General features: G+C 45.9%; 3 protein-coding genes across 4 annotated transcripts in view; 2 read left to right on the plus strand and 1 right to left on the minus strand.

Moving 5' to 3' along the window:
- The window catches only part of LNX2 (ligand of numb-protein X 2), an 86,451-nt gene extending 85,238 nt beyond the window's left edge, over positions 1 to 1,213 (minus strand). The window contains exon 1 of one of the 2 annotated variants that reach the window (XM_082859289.1): positions 1,108 to 1,213. The gene's annotated coding sequence lies outside the window, so the exon portion shown is untranslated. The remainder of the gene's footprint in view (positions 1 to 1,107) is intronic. The other variant, XM_082859287.1, reaches the window with a different exon arrangement.
- A 1,438-nt stretch (positions 1,214 to 2,651) lies between these two features.
- Positions 2,652 to 19,461, plus strand: part of LOC309974568 (protein POLR1D-like) — a 42,403-nt gene continuing 25,593 nt past the window's right edge. The window contains exon 1 of the mRNA XM_082859233.1: positions 2,652 to 2,766. Coding sequence (XP_082715359.1) covers positions 2,741 to 2,766 — 26 coding nt within the window. The 5' untranslated portion in view covers positions 2,652 to 2,740. The remainder of the gene's footprint in view (positions 2,767 to 19,461) is intronic.
- Positions 2,665 to 4,241, plus strand: POLR1D (RNA polymerase I and III subunit D). Its single transcript, XM_082859234.1, has 2 exons — positions 2,665 to 2,766; positions 3,668 to 4,241. The coding sequence occupies exons 1-2, from the start codon at positions 2,741 to 2,743 to the stop codon at positions 4,041 to 4,043; spliced, it is 402 nt and encodes a 133-aa protein (XP_082715360.1). The 5' UTR covers positions 2,665 to 2,740; the 3' UTR covers positions 4,044 to 4,241.

The raw sequence follows: 19,461 nt of genomic DNA on the forward strand, positions 1-19,461 counted from the left end.
TAAAAAGGCAAAACTTTTGTTATTCGTGGCTCAAGAAAGCTCTGACAGGCCAAAAAGGATACAAGATCAAAGTCCATTTTCTAAAGGGGTGTGGAGATGGGAATCAAATCTATCCAAGGAAATAAAATTGACCTACTGAGATCAACTTTATCAGTGCTGCGTCACAGTACAAGCAAGAAAAAAAGTAAATAAATAAAAATCAAAATCTGTCCTGGGACGAAAGCCAATCTACAGATAAGTACCACTGCTACAAGAATGTGAAATTCTTAAAGTGAAGACAGTTCCAGTCAACCGAAGCTCACAACTGTTTCCTCCTCCTGAACCGCCGCTGCTTTTCATTCAATTTCGTTTCTGTGATTTAAAAAGAAAACAGCTACACAGTTAAGGCCACGCATGAGTGTACTGTAGCTCCTGGCAGATACGAACGTCCTAATTCATAACCTTAAATGTACACAGAAACGTCAGAAGAAACACTACATCTAAGTGGAAAGTCCTTCGTCTAAAACAGGGCATGAAGCTCTGAAAAGCGAGTGATATCTTTCCTGAATGGTGCTCTGGGTGCGACTGCTTCCAAATCAAGATCCGAATTTTGAAATTCCTCCCTCGAAGACGTCAAATCTCTCTCCCACCCTCTCCAGTCTAAAGGGAAGGGTGAGAATTCACAGGCAACAGGCTGGGACCGAGGGTATGATCTCTCCCCACTCCTTTGCAGGGAACAAGACCGAGGTAAGGCAGCTGGCGGCACTCTCATTCACGGCAACATACACGCAGGGAACAGAAAACTCATCCCCACCTCTCCCCTCCCTAAAATTGGAGCAAGCGACGCAAAGACCGGCGAGACGGTGGCCGGAACCACCAAACGGTAACAACGGCAGGCACCCGGCGCCGGCAGCCCGCGCCCTCCTCCCCGGACCAGCGCGGCGGCCCCACACCGGTCCGCGTCCCCGCAGCCCGGCCGGGCGAGGAGAGCGCGGAAGACGCCGCGGCGCCGCTCCGCCCGCCCCACACCCCACGCCGCCCGCCCCACACCCCACGCCGCCCGCACCTGAGGCGCGGCCGGACCCGCGAGCCGGCGCAGAGCGAGGCGGGCAGGGCAAAGTTACTCACCGGGGGAGCGCGCCTGCCCGGGCACGCCCGGCTCCCGGCGCCGCAGCCCAGCTTCTGCTCCGCTTCCGCGGCCCGCTGAAGGAGCGCGGGGCCGGCCGGCCTCCGCTCCGCCGGGAATCGCCGCCGCCGCCGCCGATTTCCTGGCAAGAAGCAAACTCTGGCCAAGACTTCACTTCTCAACCGCCCCTGCTGCCTTCCCGCGGGCGAACGCCAGGGCCGAGCCGCGCAACCCGACACGCACCCGAGCCAATCGGCGACAGCACAGGGCGGGAGGGGCGGGCCAGAGGGAGGCTCCGCCTATCCGAGAGCTCGGGGGGCGGGCCAGGCCTGGGCCGTCACTAGGAGTTAGAGTGAGCCCGCACCGCCCCTCGCCGCCCGCCCTCCCCCACCCCTCGGCTGCACTCGCAGCCCGCCTGATTTGCCCGCGCTCGGGAAGTGCCTCTTGCGCTCACCGCCGACGGCGGGAGGAGAGGGGAACAGCTGGGGGAGGTGGTGAACATCTAGGGGATCGGGGGTGGCGTGAGGAGAAGAGGTGGCGCAGGAACAGAGCTGTGGGCGTGTCGGGTGGGAGGACTGCGGGGGTCGGAGGTAGGGACCGGGGCTGTCCGGGGTGATGGGGGCGAGGGGAGCAGGACCACCAGGAGGGGAGAGGGTTATTGGCGAAGAAGAACACCTGAGGGGACCGAGAGCGGAGAGGTACGAAGGGAGAAGGAGGGCGGAGAGCGAGTCTGGGTGGTGAAAGGTTGCCGAGGCGGGGGCAGGGGCACCTGAGAACAAAGGTGAGCGGGCGGTTCCGCAGGTGAGGAGGCTTAAGAGGCCAAAAGGGTAAAGGGAAAAGGACGTCCGAAGCGAGGCAGGACATACGCCAGGGGTAGAAAGAGATCCTAGAAGAGAAAAGATGGGGAGTGGGGACAGTTTCCTTCCAAACTCTCACTCCTCCCCTCCCCCCAAAGATAAAAAACAAACGCTTGTCCTTTGACCCAGTTGAGCTGTGCAGCTGCAAGATCCCAGATGAGACAAATACCGTGTTACACCCATGCTATTCTGTGGTGAAATTCTTCAAAGTGTGTTGCTCAACTATAGTGTTAAGTCTGTCGTGCCATGAACGCCCCCGTCCCCGGGAGGTGAGGTCCTTCCTAGGATTAATCCCGTCACCCACCGGGCCAGCAGCAAGTCAGAAAGAGGCCCGATCCTGGCACCGAGAAGAAAGGTGATCTGGGGGCGGCAAGTAAGGCCCCGCCCCCTTCGCCATCACCTGGAGGGAAGGTGCCAAGGGCCGAGCTCCGGCGCCCACTGGCCGGTCTCGGCCTCGGGGCGGGGCAGGAGCCCGACCGCACCAGCCTCCCGGCTAGCTCTGCGGGCCGACTCGCTCCGGAGCGCAGGTGAACCGCTCAGGCCTGGCCGCCGCCCTCCGCGCGCCGGGGGCGGGGCCCGTGGGCGAGGCTTCGAGGCGGAGTCTCCACGCCCCGCCCAGTGGCCGGGCCCTGCCGCGCCGCTGCGGCTCCTCCTTCCTCCTTCCGTCCGCGCTCCTCCCGTCAGTCCTTCCTTCCTGCGGCGCCTGCTCGCTTCGAGGTATGGGGCAGCGCCTCCGGCCCGTCAGCACCACCTGAGGATCCCGGAAGTCGCCCCCGCCATGGAAGACGACCAGGAGCTGGAGAGGTAACGGCCGAGGAAGGGGACGGGAGGAGCTGGCCGCGCCCTGCGCCGGGAGCCCGCGGCCGACCGGGGCCTTAGCCTCCGCGGCCCGGCCTGGCAGCGAGGGCCTGGCTGGGAGGACAGTCGAGGAGGGAGCAGTGGGCGCCAGGGCGGGGAGAGGGGCCCCGATCGGGAAGGGAGGGGGGGACACCTGGGTTGCTTGAGTGGAGACTCTCAGTACACTCGATATCAAGGAGGGAACACGAGTTGTGAGACCAGAGTTAAGCTCCCTAACTGCCCACCCCCATTTGGAACAGGAAGAGCAAATAAAGCTAACGTGCACCAGGCCACTGTTCCCCGAGCGATGGGGGTGGTGTGTTGGTCGGGCCCAAGTCCCTCCTCTGTGCCGAGCGCTAATTGATCCACTCTGTGCGCTGAGCGCTTTCTCCCTCATGCTTGGTGCTCTTCTCAGACTTTCCATTCTAATTTCCTTACCTCCTGCAAACGGAAGCCCTAGTTGGCCCTGCACGTTGATGATCTTTAGTTTCTATTTTTATTATAATCTGCGCTTTTCCACGCCTTTCAACTTCCTTCTCATCCTTTAGCAAGGCCCACCCTATTCTAATCCTATTCCTTTCTTGTGAGCCTACCAAAAGAAAATTTTAGCAAACTTTTTGGTTTTGAGGACACTCCCCTTGTGGCCATGTGGACGGCCAAATGGAAGAGGGAGAAATCGGAGGCAATAAATTATTGACTGCTAGAATACGTGGAGGCAGGACGATAATAAGGGCTAATGCTAATCGTTCTGTGTAATTGGAGTGCATTAGAGTAATAACGTGTTGCAATTGTGATATAGTAGATGAAAAAAGCTAGTTACAAAACCGTATTCAGTGTGATCTCATTTTTATAAAAAATATGTGTGTAGAAAAATATCTGGATTGAAGACCCCAATGGCTGAAGGCGAGAGGAAGACAGCCCTGGAAATGGTCCAGGCAGCTGGGACAGATAGACACTGTGTGACATTTGTATTGCACGAGGAGGACCATACCCTAGGAAATTCTCTTCGTTACATGATCATGAAGAACCCGGAAGTGGAGTTTTGTGGTTATACTACAACCCATCCTTCAGAGAGCAAAATTAATTTGCGCATACAGACTCGAGGTGCCCTTCCAGCTGTTGAGCCCTTTCAGAGAGGCCTGACTGAGCTCATGAATGTCTGCCAGCATGTGCTTGACAAGTTTGAGGCCAGCATAAAGGAATATAAGGATCAAAAAGCCAGCAGAAATGAAGCCACATTCTAGTCCCTTATGCACTATACAGGGAGGACTGACCACTAGGATATTCTATTCGTGCTCTTGCAAAACCCAGAAGTAAACGTTTGTTATTACATGATCTGTCCTGCAGAGAGGCCTGCTTCTAGCTCTTAACCCATTTCAGCTGTTGGAGTCCCTGCAAGAAACTGTATTCTTCTAATAAATTCCCTCTTTTATTTAAACTGATTTGAGTGGTTCTTGTTCCTTTGTCCTCGAGGTTGACTATTTTAGGTTTTTGTGGGGGTTTTTTTCTTTTAATTGAACCAACATTGAAAGTGAGGAAACTATGAGATAATCAGAGGCCTAGACAAGGATTTTTTTTTTTTTGTGGTACGTGGGCCTCTCACTGTTGCTCAGTGGCCATGGCTCACGGGCCCAGCCGCTCTGCGGCATGTGGGATCTTCCCGGACCGGGGCACGAACCCACGTCCCCTGCATCGGCAGGTGGACTCTCAACCACTGCACCACCAGGGATGCCCTAGACAAGGACTTTGATCAAGGGAATTGAAAGGAATGTGTATGCACACCTGTGATTGGGGGCGAGGGAGAGATGCAATAGAGCATGAGCCCAGATAGGATGTGGATAGTCTAGACAAGAAAGGTGGGAGTGAAGGGAGGACTTGGCCTCTTCCTAGATGTTTTTAGTAATTCATGAGACAACTGCATCCTTTGCTATGATTGGTAGATTGGGCAAGGGTGGGAAATAATTTGAAAGAATTGTGAGAATTCTGGTTTCACGTGAGAATGTTAGGTGGTATCAGGCTCCATCTTTATGGTAGCATTTATAAGACAGATACCAGTTCAGTGCTCTAATTTCAGGATGCTAATATATTAAAGAAGGAGAAAACTGGGATGACCAGATAATATTTTCAGTCCTTGGGTAGGTATCTCAGTATAACCCAGGGTTACAGTAAAAGGAACAGTATTTGAGAGAAAGTAAGGACAGGGAAGAGGAAACTTGCATGTGGGGAAAATGATTTTTTTGGAAAACCTAAAATATTCCTAAATCACACTTAACAGCTGCCCTATTTACCTCTTCAGCCTTGTGTCTCATACCTGTCCGACCCCCACTTGACTCTTAATTCACCCTAAATATCTGTCAACCTTTGAACCTGAGCACCCCACCCCCCAGTACTCTGAGAGGGGAATCTGCTTTAGGTATGGAAGCAGAGAGGACCTTCCAGAGATTACAGGAAGAGGAGCTGGCAGTGCAAAAAGAAAAAGCATTCTGGGGGAATAGCACTTGCAAAAGTCCTGAAGCAGAACACTGGTGGTTTGAGGAAATAAAGGTCTTGAAAGATGTGCATATCTGTAGCAGGGCCAGCAAGGAGGAGAAGGGCCTACGATAGACTCCACGGGAAGAGCTCTGGTGTGGGAAGGACTTTGGGAAGTACAATGGGAAGACATCTGAATAACTGATCACCGCGTGTTGTAATGGATTGTAGAGAGGCCAGGGTAGAAGCAGATAAACTGTAAGAGCTGAAGTGGCCTGGAAGGGCCATAAGCTAGTGATGGAGAAAAGATTGTGGATTTGAGATACGTCTGAGAGCCAAACTGGCACAGAATTGGTAGACCTCAGGAATTGGATGTGGAAGGTGAGGAAAGAGAAGGGTGACTCCTATCGAGGTATGGGGCGAAATTACTGACACGGGAAGCCTGGTGGGGGGTTGGGGGGATTGATTGGGAGGTAGAGAAGGTGACTGAAATCCAAAGTTCCCTGTTGAATGAGGTAATCTGTAGACAGGAGTTGGAGGCCATGAAAGAGATTTAAATAGAGATAAACTTCGTGAGTTCTTGCCATAAGGATGAGGTAAATCCGTAGAAACTGGAATGTGATTAAGAAGAGGGCTTGGGACTTTTCCCGGGTGGTCCAGTAGTTCAGACTGCACTTCCACTGCAGGGGACGAGGGTTGGATCCCTGATCGGGGAACTAAGATCCCACATGCCGTGTGGCAAGGCCAAAGAATTTAAAAAAAAATTTTAAATAAATAAGAGGGGCCAAGCCAAGCCTTGAATAAGCTCAGTATTTAAAGGTTGGGCAAAAGAGCAACCAATGACGTGGTGGGAAAGTCTGTAGACAGTCGAGTTGTGGAAGCCAAGACTTTCAAAGAGGGGAGAATGATGCATGAGTCACATGAGGACAGAAAAATATGGGCTGGAATTAACGGGGAGGTTGATGGGCAGCTGGCAGCCTTAGTTTAGGGCCTAAAAAGGCTAAGCATTAACACTCGTACAAGAAGAATGGCTTAGTTTGGGTTTTCCAATAATGAAAATATACTGTAGGACGTCGGAGACTAAATTAAGTGGGAGGAGGAATGGATGGGGAAGGATCAAAGTTACAGGGCAGGGACAGGGAGTATTTTCCCAGGGTAATAGTAAGAGAAAGCCAATGTCAGTGTGAGGACATTAGCACTTGCAGATGTAAGGAAGTCCTAAAGGCATAGTGGTAAACAATCAAACACTTGTTTGCCTGTTCTCCAATTCTGCCTATGAGTAGTTTGGTGGTGATAGGAAACAGGATTATTTAAATGAAGTTCAATGCCTATGAACCAAGACCTGTCAGGAGATGAAAGCCAAGTTTAATTAGTGGACATAACAGTGTGGAACGGTGATAGTAGACTGGAGTTATCAATAACAGTACACCCACTGGTGGAGATGCACCCACTGGTGGCCACCTGCCACATCTCATGGCTTCATTGCTCCTAGAAGGATTTATTGTCACTGATGATGTGGCATGCAGTCTTGAACCTGTTTAGGGTAGCCGTAAACTCAGGAACATACAAAACACCTTGACAAGGCAGACGTGCGAAAGGAAAAAAACAGGGCAGGGCAGGCAGGATAACCATGAGTCACTGTGGTGTGGGAGGAATCTTTGCAAAAAGTCTGCAGGACCCTAAGGGAAGGCAGAACTGGTCGATGAAAAAGTGAGGGAGATAGATAAGAATCATACATTTATTTATATAAACTGAAAAAAACTTGATCAGTGTCTGATTTGCTAACAGCATTTCACTCTAAATAAAATATCAATGGTTCAAGCTCAGAAGTTCTGTTTAGCTATAAAGTACTGTGCCTTTTAAAGAGCCAGTTATTAAATAAAATGATTTTATATGTCAAAGGCTTTTAATATATAATCATTTGAGTACTTGCCTAGCACTTTCCATTTTCAAAGCACTTTACAAACTATTTATAAATTGCATATAGCTGTGACATCTAAGTGTTCTAATTAGTTGTTATAATGCATAGGGGTCTACAAAATCTCTGTGGAGATGAAAAGGTGTCTACATAGAAAGTGGTCCTATCAGTGTCATTCTGAACCGAAGAGTGTCTTGCATTTCCGGAAATACGAAAGCACACCAAATTCTACGGCCCACCATTCCCCACCCTTCTTTTTTCCCTTAAACATGTTATTAAGACTATAGGTAGACAAAGGTCATCTTTTCCGGTTAGGAAAATTCAGAGTCAGAGACAGTCTTTGTACTATCCTTCAAACTGGGCTTCTAGGCAATTTGCCCAGATCCACCGGTCTGCTTTCAGGTACTTATTAAGACCCCAAATCCAGCCCTTTTGTGCTCAAATGCTTAACATTGGTTTTTCTTTTGCCATTTGAAAATTTATAAATTACAGTTACTGTATGGTCTGTATTGTTTTTTCATAATGAAATTCCTTCCAAATCTAGATTTTTGCATCTCCGTACAGCACATATGTACCTAGTAGTGGTAACAGTCCTGAGAAATGGTGGACATAAGAGAATATGAGTCTGTCCTAAAAAGCCCTCTGCTTTTGGAGAGGGCAGACAAGAGCTGTACACATGAAAAAGGTATCAGATTGCATTTACGACCAAGTGCCCTGATGTGCAGTGTAGGGTATTATCTCCTGAACACAGAATGGAATTGGCGAGGGACACTCTTGTAGCAAAGATTGTTTCATGCGCACCCACTCTGCCAGCCACTGTCCTGGGCTCTGGAGAGAGAAAACCATCGGGCAGCCTGCCTTCCAGTAATTCATGGAGTACTGAAGTAGGCAAACTTATAAGAGAAATAGTGTTCCAGGATAAATGGTTTCCTTTTTCCCGGTGTAAAGAAGCCATTCGAGATTCTCGAGCTAGGGAATGCCATAAAGGTTTCGCTTTTTTGTCCTACACCTGTGCAGAATGAATGAGTGGAATGAAATGTCGGAAGATAGCTGGGAGTTAGGGGGCATTTGTAACAGTCCAGGTGTAATGTAAGGGGGCACAGTTGTAGGCGTGGAGGTAAAAGGATGGCTACTAGAAACCTGCTGGAAAAAAAATAACTTGGAGGCAGATTCTCTGTAGGGGTACAGGTGAGAGAGGTGGAGCAGGACCCCACATCCATGCCCTTCCCAGCCCTTTGTCTTCCTACCACTCCCTTGCAACCAAAACCAGTAAGGCAGGATTTACCATCTCCTCTCCTAAACCTGTCCTTGATAATAGGAGTCCACCCTTACCACCTTCCCCTACCTGGTGAGAATTCACATCTTTAACAAGGTCGAGACTCCAGGGCTACAGATGTGGAAAGTGGGGGTGGGGAGAGGACATGGGGCAGTGAGCTGACCGGCCCTTGCTGCCCTCTGCCTGCACCAAGTGGCTCTCAAAGGGAGCATCGAATTCATTCATTCGTTTGTTGGGCAAAATCACTGAGCACACGCTAGATGCAGGCACGGTTTAGGTACTAGGGGGACAGCAGGGAGCAAGTTGCCCCACGTGCAGCCTATTTTCTAACAGCAGAGGTAGGAAACAAGTGTATAAATATCAGAAGTAGAAAACAAACAAGTGTATAAATATATAATGTAATTAAGGTAGTGATGTAAACAGGAAGTAAAAGAATCATGGGGTTTGAGAAGGCACGGAGAGTTTGATTAGTTGAGGAGGGCTTTTCTGAGGAGGTGACATGTGAGCAGAGAAAAGAGAGAGACCAAGGAAAAATGAGAACATGCTAAGAATTTTCTGGAAGATAAACTTAGATTACTGAGCAACGGAAAAAGCAAAATGATGAACCTTTTTAAAGGAATAAACTTTCAGCCTTGTATGTGTGTGTAGTTTTTATTAGTGCCTAAATTCGTATCATGTGTCTTTAATCTGTATATGTACTTACCTAATAATTATAATAAATTTTGAGTTATTGTGCGGGGCAGTAGGATATTGTAGGAGTTTGGGATTGGCTAATAGATGTATGTGTATTAGGAGAGTTGATCTTACTTTTGTTTTTGGTATTTTTGAAAGAAGCATACCTTTCTTAGAAGCAGAAGTGGTCGTGCCTGGGATCCTGCACATCTTTTCAGGCTAAATAACTGATAACTGCGAGGCAGTATCGTGTAGGAGTTAAGAGCTTGCACTGTCGGAATCACACCGCCTGAGTCTTGGTCTTCGTGCTAGACTGTTTAGCTCTGTGACCTTGGACAAGCTGTCTGACCTCTTTGTGCCTGAGATTCTTCATCTGTAAGGCTGGGATAACAATAATACCATATAGGGATGTTGTAACTCTTAATTTAGACAGTATAGTCAAAGTGCTTAGGGCAGTATCAGGCCCATATAGCATGCTCTCAATCAAGGTTAGCTATTAATGTTATTACTATAATATCCTTAATTGTGTCAAACAAGCTGGTTTCATTCATATTTCTTCTAGGGGAAAACTTGAAAACAAAAACCTTAGTGCCCTCTGTTTTTTGTTTTGTTTTGTTTTCTCTGGCTAAATGCAGCACTATAATATAAATTTATGGACCCCTGTATGTAAGGTTATCAGTCTGTTAAAGCCATTGCTTTTTTAAAAAGATAGTTTAAAATAGCATCCCTAATGTAACTGAATCTAGATAAAAATCAAAGATAAATGGATTGTGTTTCTCCTCTTTTCACAAAGAGATTAAGATTCTGATGGAATACTCATAGTCTTCCTCAAGCTTCAAGACAAAGGTTAAGTAGGAAGGAAAAGCAAGTTCTATATATGGCACATGGATGCCTGGCCGGGTGCCAGGTATCTGCGTATTGACAGGGGCTCGGCTCAGGCTGTGTGAGCTAAGCATGAAACTGCCCAGAATAGAATACATTGGTATTTTACCTACCGATTCTCAGTAACTTGCAGGTTTGTTATGTAAGGCTCTTAACAGATGTCAAAAAGAAGAGCTACCTGTGTGCTTTTCTACGTTCACCATGCTGACTTGGGTCAGACCTCAGAGCAATTGTAGGTAATGCCTCAAACCGACTCTCTCAAAAGGGCTCCTAGAGAAAATCAGGCTGCCCGGAGCATCTGATCGGACAGGGGCTGGACCAGTTGGATTAACAACACTTTGGGGTTTGCAGGGGCTGTTTTGGTTTTTCTTTTTTAAGGGTGAAAGAGGCTTTCCTTCTAGGGGCCTCTTTCAACAGTACTGTGTAGAGGGGAAGTGTAAGGACTCCGAAGGCAGAGGGCCTGGTTTGAATCTCCGCTTTCCTGCTTCCTAACTTGCAAATGTGAGAAAGCCACTCAGCCTTTCTGAGCCTCAGTTTCCTTATCTATAAAACTGAGCAGATACTAGTGCCTACTTTATAGGGTTACTGTGAAGAATAAAGACTTAGCACGATTCCTAGTGCACCTAAGTACTCAAACATTAGCTCTTACTGTTATTGTCATGTTGGCGCTTGTTTAAGGTGGTTAGCGGGGGCTAGAACAGCAGCCTTCTAGGGCTGGGTGCTTCTCTACCCGTGGGGGTCTCTGCCTGTCTCTTCTTTCCGCATCGCACTGGCCTTCGCACTTCTTTCAGACTTGCCCAGCTTGTTCCCGTTTCAGGGCCTGGGCGCTTGCCCTTGGCGTCCCCAGCCCCTCTCCCCCCGCATCTTTACATGGCTGTCTCTTTCAAGGTACTTAATCAGAGGCCATCCTTGACCACTGTGTCAGTTACCCGTTGCCGTATACCAACTTGTCCTAAAACTCAGCCGCTGAAATCAAAAAACATTTCTCACCGTTTCCGTGGGTCAGGAATCTGGTTGGAGCTGAGCTGGAGGAATCTGACTCAGGACCTCTCACAAGGCTGCAGTCAAGGTGTCACCTGGGCTGCAGCTGTCTCCAGGCCTGAATGGGGGTGATGGGCTTCCACGCTTGCTAACATGGGACGGCCTCGCGCCATGGCTTCTGGCTTCCCCTAGAGCAAGAAGAGATCCAGGGAAGAGGGAGAACGCAAGACGGAAGCGCAGTCTCTCTATACCCTCGTCTCAGCAGTGACAGTCCATCACGCCTGCCCTGCTGTGTCTGTCAGAAGTGAAGGGAAGGGGTTGTACAAGGGCAGGAATGCCAGGAGGTGGGGAATCCTTAGGACCGCCTCAGAGACTGCCTAACCCCAGATAACACATGTGCCGACAGCCAGACCTCCATCGCTTTCTGTCCCCTGACTTGGTTTCATTCCTTCAGAGTCCTCACTGTTAACTGACGTTAATATTATGTATTTATCCATTTATTGTCTAACTCCACTTGAATGTAGGCTTTCAGAGGGCAAAGGCTTTGTCCTTGTTTGCTTTTGTATCCCCAGCACTTAAAACCATGCCAGGCACGCAGTAGGCTCTTGTCAGTCCTTAGTTGATGAACGAATGAATGACTGTGTGTGCGTGATTGAGCGTCAGTGTCTAAGCATGACTGCCACGGCAGGGAGGGAAAACTGCAGTTGCACTGACATTATTTTGTACACTTATCAGCTGACACTTGCATACTCAGCCACCACAGTAATAAGCTCCGAGAAGAAAAGGGCTTCTCGAGTGGGGCAAGGAAGCATGCCTGTCCTGTGGCTTCAGTGGGAGGAATAGCTGAAGTGATGAGCGTCGTGGAGCACCTCAGTGAAGGTGGCCATACCTTATACTCCATCTCACTGATGTCTTCTCTATATTGCCAAGAGCCCTGGATACGGACATCCCTTACCACCTCTATCCCAGGCAACATTTGTTATCTTTTCTCCTATTGGTCTAAAATAAAAGGCAGCACATCTCCCACTTAAGGGTGCTCAAAGGACATTCTGATTTTGCAGTAACAACTATATGGAAGGGTGATGTGGATTATCCTGGGATCTTGTCCCCACAGAATTCTAGTGGAACAAACATGGTAGAATTATTATTTTGGGTACCACGAGGTGGAATTCCAAGGATGTGATTCTAAGGCATGCTGTTTTGTCAATGCCAAATACTACATCCATTTCCTGGCCAGCTGTCTGATAAATCTATGCTGTTTATTACAAGTAGCCTTGCTTTGGAAAAATACAGAATATATGTATTTTTTTTCAGCAGTTATTCTAAAGTCCTGCCATGGACCAGGTACATTAGGGATACAAAAATGAGCTGTGTATTTCAGGACTAAAGGAAGGGTGTCATTTCTTCTAACTTGTCCACCTTGTTCAAAACCATAGCCCCTCCCCCAACACCCACACCCTGCAGTATTTTTTTAAATATAGCCCTATTGAATTCACCTATTTGTTGCATTTATTCTGTATTATCTATTCCTCCCCCACCCCTGCCACACACACATACTATAACATAAGCTTCATGAAGGCAGAGACTTTTGTCTGTGTTCACCGATGTCTCTATAGCCCCTGGAGCAGTGCCTGAAGCATAGTAGGGGTTCAAAAAATATTTATCACATGAATGAATAGAAGCTGGACACTCTGTATTTTTTAACTGAATATCCTAAGAGCTGAATTTGAATTTGTAATGCTGAAATAACTATAAGCTTTGGGGTTGAAAACCACAAGTTTGTAGTTAGTTGTATGTCTTTAGCTGCATACTCTGTCCACATGGAGATGACAACATGCTGGGAGCCACAGGGAGGAGTTCACTAAGCAAAGGTGGTCATGACCAGAGCAGGCAGAGATGGAGTCCCAACCAAGTATCCCGCACAGCAGGAACCACTCAGATCTTACACATGTATCGACCAGGTGGTAGGGGAGTCCAGAGAAGTCACCTGAGCTAAGAAAAGTTGGCTATGTTGTTTTATTTGGATCTGAAAGGCCAGAAGTGGTTCCCATTGAGTGCATCTCATAGTCATAAGCACTGACCCCCAAGGCAGCCGCTGTTGACTCTGTGAGCACCTGCTCTACTTCACATACCTACTGTATGGTTTCAGATTTGGGGAGTTCACTGGACAATAATATTTCAAAAAATAAAATCTAATAGGGTGAACTGATGTGGAGTCGCATAGTTTTATTTTGCCATTGAAAATGAACTTTGTTTTGGTTGGAAACTGTCAGAAATCCCAGTCTTTTTATGGCCTGATAGCACATAAAGGTCTCCAGTGTGCGTTTTCCAACACCATCAAGCAATCAGTCAAGCAGTGCAATTCTGACACTGTCTGCCCGGAGACAGTATCAGAGCTCACTCGGTCCCACAAGACTGCACCTACCCAACCCCACTTCAGATGCCAGCTGCAAATCCAGGTTGTTTTACCTGTGCTTCTGACCTACTGGCTGTAAACCGGAAGTTCTCATGACCCCATCCCTGGGCCCAGTTAATTTGTTAGAGCGGCTCACGGAATTCAGAGAAACATTTACTTACTTTTTTATCAGTTTATTATAAAGGATACAGATGAACAGCCAGATGAAGAGGTGCATGGGCAAGGACTGTGGGGGGGGTCGGGGGGGGTGAAGTTTCCATGCCTTTTCTGGGCAACCACCTCTCCTCAAATCACGCACTCACCAGCCCGGAAGTTCTCTGTACCCTGTCCTTTTGGGGTTTTATGGAGGCTTCATTACACAGGCATAATTGATTAAATCATTGCCATTGGTGGTAGAACTCAATCTCTAGCCCCTTTCTCCTCCCCAGAGGTCTGCGGATGGGACTGAAAGTTCCAACTCTCTAATCAGCGGTTGGTTATCCTGGCGACCAGCCCCCATCCTTAGGTTACCCAGGGCTTTCCCTAAAATCACCTCATCAAAACAAAAGACAGCTTTATAGCTCTCATCAATTAGGAAATCCCCATGGTTTTAGGAGCTCTGTGTCAGGAATGGGAGGAAAACCAAACATATATTTCTTACTATGTAAGTCAGCATATCATAAGACCAAACAGAGAATTAAATGAAGCATTCTATAATTTGACATCTGTTATGCCATTTTTATCACATTAGCTCCACAGTAAGATGCACAGACTCTTCAGTTTTCTCTGGGATCCTCAGAGCATTTGGTCCACAACTCTTAATTTCTCACCACCATGCTTGGTAAATTATATGGGATTTCAGAATGAATTTTAATTGGAGCTTAGATTTCAAGATGAGGATGACGTATCATTGAGATTCCTCATCTAAAGTTATTTCAGATCCTGGCTTGCTTACTTAACTCTGTTCTGCATACTTAAGCATAAATCCTGGTGTTTAGAATACTTAACAGGGTTTTTATTCGGAAGTGATTAATATTTAATTGGGGATATAAGTGTCAATTATCATCTCATTCCCTGAAGATGAAGAAAAAAGAGTATAATCATCAAGTTCAGTGTCTATCAAAGTAAAAGAGGTGGATTTATGTTCTCCATCAGAGCTTGTAATCTAAGCCTTCAGGACTTGGTTCTACAGTTGTTTTCCTGTTTTTTGTTTATTTGTTTTCATGGCAAAGGCTGTACTTTGTCATTAAACGGATGGGGAAAAGTGGGGATTCTAGAGCCTTATGATTAGAAACTGTTCTGCTGCTGGCACATGAAAAGATGCTCAACAACACGTATCATCAGGGCAATGCAAATTAAAACCGCAATGAGATATCACCTCACACCTGTCAGAACGGCTGTTATAAAAAGACAAGAAATAACAAGTGCTGGTGAGGGTGTGGAGAAAGGGAGCCCTCCCACACTGCTGGTGGGAGTGTCAATTGGTGCAGCCACCGTGGAAAACAGTATGAAGTGTCTTCAAAAAATTAAAAATAGAACTACCATCAGCCCAGCAATTCCACTCCTGGGTATTTATCCAAAGAAAACAAAAACACTAATTCAAAAAGATACACGCACCCCTATTTCATTGCAGCATTATTTACAAGAGCCAAGATATACAAGCAACCTAAGTGCCCAGTGATAGACGAACAGATAAAGAAGATGTATGTGTACGTGACAGAACATTACTCAGCCATAAAAAAGAATGAAATCTTGCCATTTGCAACAACGTGGATGGACCCAGAAGGTAATATGAAATAAATCAGACAGAGAAAGACATATACCGTGTGAAATCACTTATGTGGAATCTAAAAAAACAGAACAAATGAACACACATAACTAAACAGAAACAGAGTCATAGATAGAGAGGAAAAACAGATAGTTGCCAGAGAGGAGGGAGCTGGGGAAGGGAGAGAAATAGGTGAGGGAGATTAAGAGGTACAAACTTTTAGTTACAAAATAAATGAGTCAGGTATGAAATGTACAGTGTGGGGAATATAATCAATAATTATGTAATATCTTTGTATGGTGACAGGTGACAACTAGACATCATGGTGATCATTTTGAAATGTATAAAAATATCAAATCACTGTGTTTATACCAGGAAATAACATAGTGTTGTTGGTCAATTATACTTCAAAAACAAACAAACAAACTCATAGAAAAGTGACCAGATTTGTGGTTTCCAGAGGCAGGAGGTGAGGAGAGGGGGAACTGGATGAAAGTAGTCAAGGTACAAACTTCTAGTTATAAGATAAATAAGAACTAGGGATGTGATGTACAACACGATAAATACAGTTAACGCTGCGGTATGTTATAAATGAAAGTTGGTAAGAGGGTAAATCCTAAAGAGTTCTCATCACAAGGGAAAATGTTTTTTTCTATTTTTTTAATGTTGCATCTATATGAGATGATGGATGTTCCCTGAATGTACTGTGGTCATAATTTCATGATGTATGTGAGTCAAATCATTATGCTGCACATCTTAAACCTATATAGTGCTGTATGTCAGTTATATCCCAATAAAACTGGAAGAGAAAAAAAAAAAACTGTTCTGCTGAAAATGTCAGTCTTTAGGAGTATCAGCCTGCAGGTGCGTCACTGCCTGCTGCCCAGACTTGCAGCGAGCATGCCAAAGGTTCCCTTTCTGTTTTCTTGTTGTAATAAGCTGGTCGCCACCTGAGAGCGGTGTGCTTCAGAACAAGCCCGGACGTGAAGAACTCAGCTAGGCTTATTGCTAGGCTTATTCCTAGCCAGAAGCAGACACGCAACTGTGACTGTGAAGTAAGAAGACCAGCCAGGTGGACAAACCAGTTTACACCTCCTTCAAGGCAGATGATGTTTTTCCCATTTATAGGGAAAGAAACTGAGGTCTGGAGAAGTTAAGTAACCGCCCTAAGGCTGTACGGCTAGTGAGTGGAATGAACGGAAGACAGCCTGACCCCTGAGGTTCAGCTTTTATGTCCATGATGTTGCCTGTGTTACCCCCTGCAGGAAGACAGGAAAGCTTTGCCAGAGCGTGTGCTCCAGAGAGTTCAGTTTGAGAGACAAAACTATTGACCAGTAATCCTTGTTTATTTCTAAATTCAGGCTGAAACGTGTTGGAAATGGGACTGTTTTCTATAAAACTTAACCACGAAAAGAGTCACTGAGTTACAGACCATCTGGTCAAGAACGTAGATATAGGCTTACTAATAGTCGCTTCATGAAAATATTTTCCATATTATTAAACTTCATTGGCATCATCTTTAAGTACATTAACTTTTTAATCGATGTTATGCCAAAGCAGCACTTCATCGTCCTCAAAAGGTAGAAGACATCTTCCTGGACGGGATAAAGTAAGGGTGTGTGTGAGCGGAGAGGACTCAGAGCTGTCCAGGTCAGATCAGGTGTCCCTTGATGGTTTGCCCCTGGACGAGGCAGCCTCCCTAAGCCTCAGTGGTCTAACACATACAAAGGGGACAATAACTGAAAAGGTTCTTATGGGGGTCAGTGAGATCGTATGTTCTGCTCTTAATCACTGTGCACATGATACATACTATTATACGGTATTTTTGTGTTTTAGTTAACAATATAACAATCGATACTATAGACCCATTTAAAATTTTTCTTAAGATAATACATTTGTTCAGTGCTTAGCTACAAAGTAATTATATATGTGATTGTGTTTGATCCCCATACAAACTCTGAAAGGGTAGTAGAGATATCTTCATTTTATAGATGGTGCAACCAAGATGACAAGAAAAATCAGAGTCAGTAAGGGCAGAACTGGGATCATCCTCTCTCCACTGCACTGTGGCCGCTTCCTCATTTTCCTAAGGTGACTTGAACATGTCCTTGGTTCAAACCTAGGAAGTGGGAACTGCTGGATCCCTCTTCTAAGAGAATCAAGAGATGTGGTAGAGAATGTATAATAGTAGAACAAGTATCAGGTAATTCTACTCAGTCTGAACTTTTCAGGTGAGAGATTCTGCTCTCAAGCTTGAACTTTCCAGAGCTTGTCCCTGTATTGGTCACATCCACCAGGAAGTTGCCCAGCTGCTGACTTTGCACGGAGCAGACCTAGTTCCCGAATGAACACAACTGTCTGAAAAGCCAAAGAGCCAGGACCACTGGCTTTCTTTTTGTGCATATGAGATAGGATGCTTTCATGTAATTCGTTTCTGATCATGTATTTCATAGGTCATGGGAGGGAATTCTGTTCTGACTGGGGCTCTGCCCATCTCCCTGTCATTAGATACAGGAAGTTTCCTCTGACTTAACCATAGGAAGGTAGAATTTCCTTTATATTATTTGCACTGATAAATAACCCCTCAGCTTTTCATCAAAACAGAATTGTGCAACAGATAAAAATTAACATTCTGCAAGTTTTTCTTTACAGTATAAATGAAAAGAGGAGATACTGAGATTAAAGTTTTGTTTTGGCAAATTCAGATACCTAAATGAACCCTTGTCCCTCCCAAGAAACATCAATGCAAAGAAAGCCCTCTGTACCTCTCATCTTTTTCAATCCTTGCAGTGCATCTGTGAGCCGGGGCTCAGGCTCATTTTACGGAGAGGAAACGTACTCAGAGAAGGTACTTAACTTGTCCAGAGCACCCAGGTGGCTAGCGGAGCTGGCTCCCACTGTCCCACACTGTTCTCCAACATGAAACACAGTTTCCATAGTAAAAGCTTTTGATCTATCCTGCTTTGAAGTTAATAATTTAGGTACTTTTAAATAGGTTTTCATTTTTATATGATTAAGCAATTACAGCAAATGACTTCAAGTAACATTTTCCAGGCTGAGTGAGTTTCAGTTACACTACCCCTGAATGCAGCCAGGACCCAGTTTCCCGTAAACCATCACTGGGTGGGGTCTTCTAGTGTGATTCATAACACAGTTGTAGACACACTAGTGCTGGTCCTTGTAATGTTATACTCCAAAGGTAATGACCTTGGGCTGAAGTATCGTAATTATGGTCTAACCCCTCCTAATTTCTCCCCAGGATGACTGAAACATGCCATCCAGGTTCTGGCCGGGGGTGGGGGGAGAAGAAATATAATTGTGAATTAAATGTTCCCCCCGCCCCCCCAAAAAAGTCAGGTAACTATTTAGTTTTAGGCAAGTTATTAACCTCTCTAAACCATAATTTCCTTGGCTTTATATGATAATGTTAAATTAGATGACCTCTAGCAGGAAACTTCCCTTACATTTTCATAATATAGTATTATATTTAAAGGATCTTTACCTGAACATTTTAATTCATTTTGGTTTCTTTCCTCGCCTATTATAGTAAAAAGAGCCTTGTAATACTTGGATTTGAGGCCTCTCTGGGAACACTGAATGTGTAGGAATTAATACAGAAGTTTAGCATATGGCCCGATTTCTATCAAGCAAATGCTAAGGGAGAATTGTGAATTTAGGGGGTTGATATTTCATATGAGCTGTGGAAGTGTGGTCCTGAACATTTGTATTGAAAACGCAGTGCCCTTTTTTTGTAAGCCCATTATCACACCTTGGGAGCAGGCCAAATGATGCTGTTTGTATAATCAGCACGATCTGTCTCTCAGAGCTTTCCCTGCTGTCTCGGTTGGGTACCTATTCCATTTTTAACACAGTCCTGAACTCTTCATTAGCACTGCTCCATCCAGTTAAACTGCAGCTGCTGTCCCATCCCTAAGGATGGGTGGTATTTCAGTAGCAGACAAGATGATTCTAATATGTGCAGCTACTTCAAGCACAGCAGTAAAAAGGGCCAGGAGAGGATTGTGTTGTGTCTTAATCACCGTGCACATGATACATACTATTATACGGTATTTTTGTGTTTTAGTTAGCAATATAACAATCGATACTATAGACATGAATAGATCTATATAGTATCTATAGATACTATAGACATTTCCTGAAATGTACAGCGAAACATCTGCTCCAGAACATGCTTCCATATTTCCCTTCTTGGCTAACGCCACCACTTGTAAGTAATTTACAAGTCAGAATAATAAAGTGGGACTTCAGAGTTCACTAGTTCTTGACTGTCTTGCAGCTGG

Source organism: Leucopleurus acutus, assembly GCF_964270905.1.
Source record: "Leucopleurus acutus genome assembly, chromosome: 18".
In the NCBI taxonomy this organism is placed as follows: Eukaryota; Metazoa; Chordata; class Mammalia; order Artiodactyla; family Delphinidae; genus Leucopleurus; species Leucopleurus acutus.